The sequence below is a fragment of the Poecilia mexicana genome, unplaced genomic scaffold (genome assembly GCF_051168715.1).
Source record: "Poecilia mexicana isolate PSO_F unplaced genomic scaffold, ASM5116871v1 scaffold_10, whole genome shotgun sequence".
NCBI classification, from domain to species: domain Eukaryota; kingdom Metazoa; phylum Chordata; class Actinopteri; order Cyprinodontiformes; family Poeciliidae; genus Poecilia; species Poecilia mexicana.
The window spans coordinates 7,345,341-7,349,019 of NW_028263379.1; the positions used below are offsets into that span (position 1 = coordinate 7,345,341).

A 3,679-nucleotide genomic window follows, 5' to 3' on the forward strand; every position below is an offset into this window, starting at 1 on the left:
GTCATCCGAAGGAGGTTTCCACGATGCATTAAGGAGAAAAAGTTCTTGACTGGTGTTCACTGGTCCAACCAGTTTTCAATAGTTTCAAGCCAGAGTACTCAATCTCAATAGATGGAAACACTTAAAGTACATTACTGTGTTTATATGGAGTCTACAAAGGAGTTTCACTTTTAGAACCTATTTACTGAGATATAGCTGTGCATAAATTACTGCTAGTATTTTTTTGGGGGTTTTATATGCTTTTCCTAAAATCAGCAGACTGTTAGGATGGGTTATTCTCTCCTTGAGCAAGTACAAGTAAGCACCTAATAAGCACCTTGGTTGCCTGTTATCCTGCTCTAGGAACTGGTCAGATAGAAGCATAAAAAGGTCTGAAAATAAGTGCAATGCCTGGAATCACATAACTAAAATTGTTGTCAAAACATTTAAGCACATAGCAGGAAAATCACCCACCAGCTAGATGTACAGAAAATCAATGCAAGTTGGAAGCTAATCTACATTCAATATGGACAAATTTGGGGTTCACTGCATAATCCTGAACATCAATATTTTGCTTAATAACTAATTATTTCAAAGGGAAAATAGTATAATCACAGGTTTTCAGTGCACATAAAGAAAACTCACACAACCAGTGCACAAAAAGAAATAGACATTTAAAATATAGTAATTGGAAATAGAATGCTAAATTTAAAAAAGTTCCTTTTTGAATTTCATGTTTTAGTTTCTAGCTCCCTGACAACCCGGAAATTCAGTTAACATTCTCCAGCCGATTGCAAATCTGCACTCTGGTTTCCTTTCCATATCTAAATATTAATAGTCTCCATTACATGAAAATGACTTTCATCTCCGTCTCACATGGAGGGATTAGATTTTAATCAAGGCATTAAATATGACTTTCTATTCCTGCAGATGGGGAAAGATGGCAGGCAGTCAATTAGTATCACGCTCTGTTTGCGGTCTCACAGTGAAGCCTGATAAAGTCTTTGTTGTCACTGACATGCAGTTAGAGCATAAACAAAACACAAATGAGGCAACATAATGATGAGATTCTGTCAACAATCAGTGTGCTGCTATAAATGTGAAAATATCTTCATTTTTGGGCTGAAACTGCTTATGCTATTCAACTCACACATCTAATGATTTTGACTGCTGACATCATCAGCTCTGATCTCGATCACAGCTGGTGCTGTGCATCAATATTTGCAAAATTAGGCTAAATTGGAATAACTTTTCTCCACTTTTGAATCAATCACCATTAAAATAAAACTCTGTGAGACACTCTGGTCCACAAAGTAAGATGTTCTAGTCTCTGAAACTAAGTTAGTGACAACTCTGTAATATTTACAACACTTTTCTGCTTACCGTCAATTATTCTGTTCATTTATCCATTTCATCTGATTCTGGGTGTAGTTCCAGGTTGAGAAGTCAAGTCCATCTCTTACTGACAAATAAAATAAAAAAAATGATCTGACATAGTTAGAGCCTACCAGGTTAACCACCACCTGGACACGCCCAGCAGCACTTTAAGGTGCTCACATGTGCGCTCAATAAAGCCTGATTGCCCCCAACAGGTTTTGTCTGACTAGAAGAGTATTTACTCCCCACCAGCAGTGTGAAGGTATTGTTCTGAAGATGAAGTTGTGTCATCTAGAAGGTCTGATTTTTGTGCTCATCATACATGCTGCCACAGCACAATGGAGCTTCAGCAGCAAGTTTAGCTGCTACAAACCTCAGCCTAGAAAACCAAACTATGGAGCCAAGTAAGTTTTTTTTTTTTTTCCCCTCCTTCTCTCCATTGTTGTATGTCCTCTAAAGGTGCAGTTAAAACGGATTAAATACAAGAATAAATAAGGTACTTTGAAACTGTAGTGCAAGGGAATGAAGGCATGATGTATTATGTCATGGTCTAAGCTTGTCATGTTGTGCCTTGGATTTAATGACTCTGGGCCATGGTGGTTTAACTGAGCCATTCAGTGACATAATGCTTTTCTGTTGTTGTGACTTGGCTGAGGTGAAGGGAATGACTGTCAGTCTGAGGTGGATCTGTTGGTGATGTTGACTTGTCTTCCATAGAACTGCATCTCGTCCTCATGAACTCCTGAACCTTGCTCACCTGCCCAAGACCTGGGACTGGAGGAATGTGAACGGCATTAACTATGCCAGCACCACCCGTAACCAACACATCCCTCAGTTCTGTGGCTCCTGCTGGGCACATGGTAGCACCAGTGCTATGGCAGGTAAATGGTACCAGTTTCTGGTGTTGACTGTTTTTAATGTACATTAAAACTATGCCAATATAGCTAAATTAAACTTTCCAGGAACACAAAATGGCTGCTATTAAAGCTATTGTGGTTATGGCTTGAAGAAATGATTTTAACTTGGAAAAAATGCAATGATGGGGTGGGGGGGCTCTTAAATGGGGATGTGGGAGTTAAAGTATCTGGATGACTTGCATTTCAATTTCACTTCCTGTAGATCGCATCAATATTAAGCGTGGAGGGGCATGGCCATCTGCTTTTCTGTCAGTCCAACATGTAATTGACTGTGCTGACTCTGGTACCTGTCATGGAGGAGATCATGCAGGTGTATGGGAGTATGCCCACAACTATGGGATTCCTGACGAGACCTGTAATAACTACCAGGCTGTTGACCAAGGTAAGAGCTAAAGCCTCACCAGTTCCTATTTGAATAAAATGTGTCTTTGTAGTTGGAATCAATTTTTTTTTTTTTTTTTTTTTTTTTTTTTTTTTTTTTTTTTAGCCTGCAAGCCATTCAATGCCTGTGGCACTTGTACAAATTTTGGGGAGTGCAGTACTGTCCAGAACTACACATTATGGAAAGTGGGGGACTTTGGTGCTGTGAGTGGAAGGGAAGAGATGATGGCAGAAATCTATGCTGGAGGACCAATCAGGTATAAGTTGAATAAAGTGAAGACTAACATTTTTAGAACGCTTAAGTTGAACGTGTGCACATGTCTGTCTTCAGCTGTGGAATCATGACCACTCAGAAACTTGACGAGTATACTGGCGGCTTGTACTCGGAGTCTGTCCAGTTTCCTGTGATTAACCACGTTGTGTCAGTAGCAGGCTGGGGTGTGGAAAATGGCACTGAATATTGGATTGTTCGCAACTCTTGGGGAGAACCTTGGGTGCGTCAAGCTACTAGTTTGCTAGATTTAAACTAAAATTTTGTTGAACATGGTTCCAAGTAAACAACTTTTTTTCTTTCAGGGTGAGAAAGGTTGGCTCAGGATCGTGACCAGTGCCTACAAAGACGGAAGTGGAAACCTGTATAACCTTGCTTTGGAAGAAGACTGCATAGTTGGAGATATGATCATCCCCTTAACTTATCAATAAAAGTTGTGGATATTTAAGAATTGCAAATGACTGTCTAATCTCTTGAATGTAACTTTAGTATTCTACATGAGCATTCTGATTTCTACTGGGTTGCCCAACTACAGTCCTTGGCATCTCTTGTCCTGCAAATTTAGAGGCACACCAGAAACAAATGACTGAAATCCCAAATTTTTTGCACAATCCTGTTGAGGCATTGATGTAGTTTTTTTTTTTCTCCCCCCATCCACAGTTAATCCTTGAGTGTTTCAACTACAGCTAGTTGGTGAGACGACAATGCAGACACACTCCCCTTGGGGTAATTTGAAGTGGCAAATTGACCAAAA

At 39.7% G+C, this 3,679-nt stretch overlaps 1 protein-coding gene across 1 annotated transcript; it reads left to right on the plus strand.

The window, feature by feature from the left end:
• Positions 1 to 1,578: 1,578 nt before the first annotated feature.
• On the plus strand, positions 1,579 to 3,383 carry LOC106929094 (cathepsin Z-like). The gene is made up of 6 exons (XM_015005769.2): positions 1,579 to 1,760; positions 2,074 to 2,237; positions 2,476 to 2,655; positions 2,761 to 2,911; positions 2,986 to 3,148; positions 3,231 to 3,383. The coding sequence occupies exons 1-6, from the start codon at positions 1,633 to 1,635 to the stop codon at positions 3,354 to 3,356; spliced, it is 912 nt and encodes a 303-aa protein (XP_014861255.2). The 5' UTR covers positions 1,579 to 1,632; the 3' UTR covers positions 3,357 to 3,383.
• Positions 3,384 to 3,679: the final 296 nt, after the last annotated feature.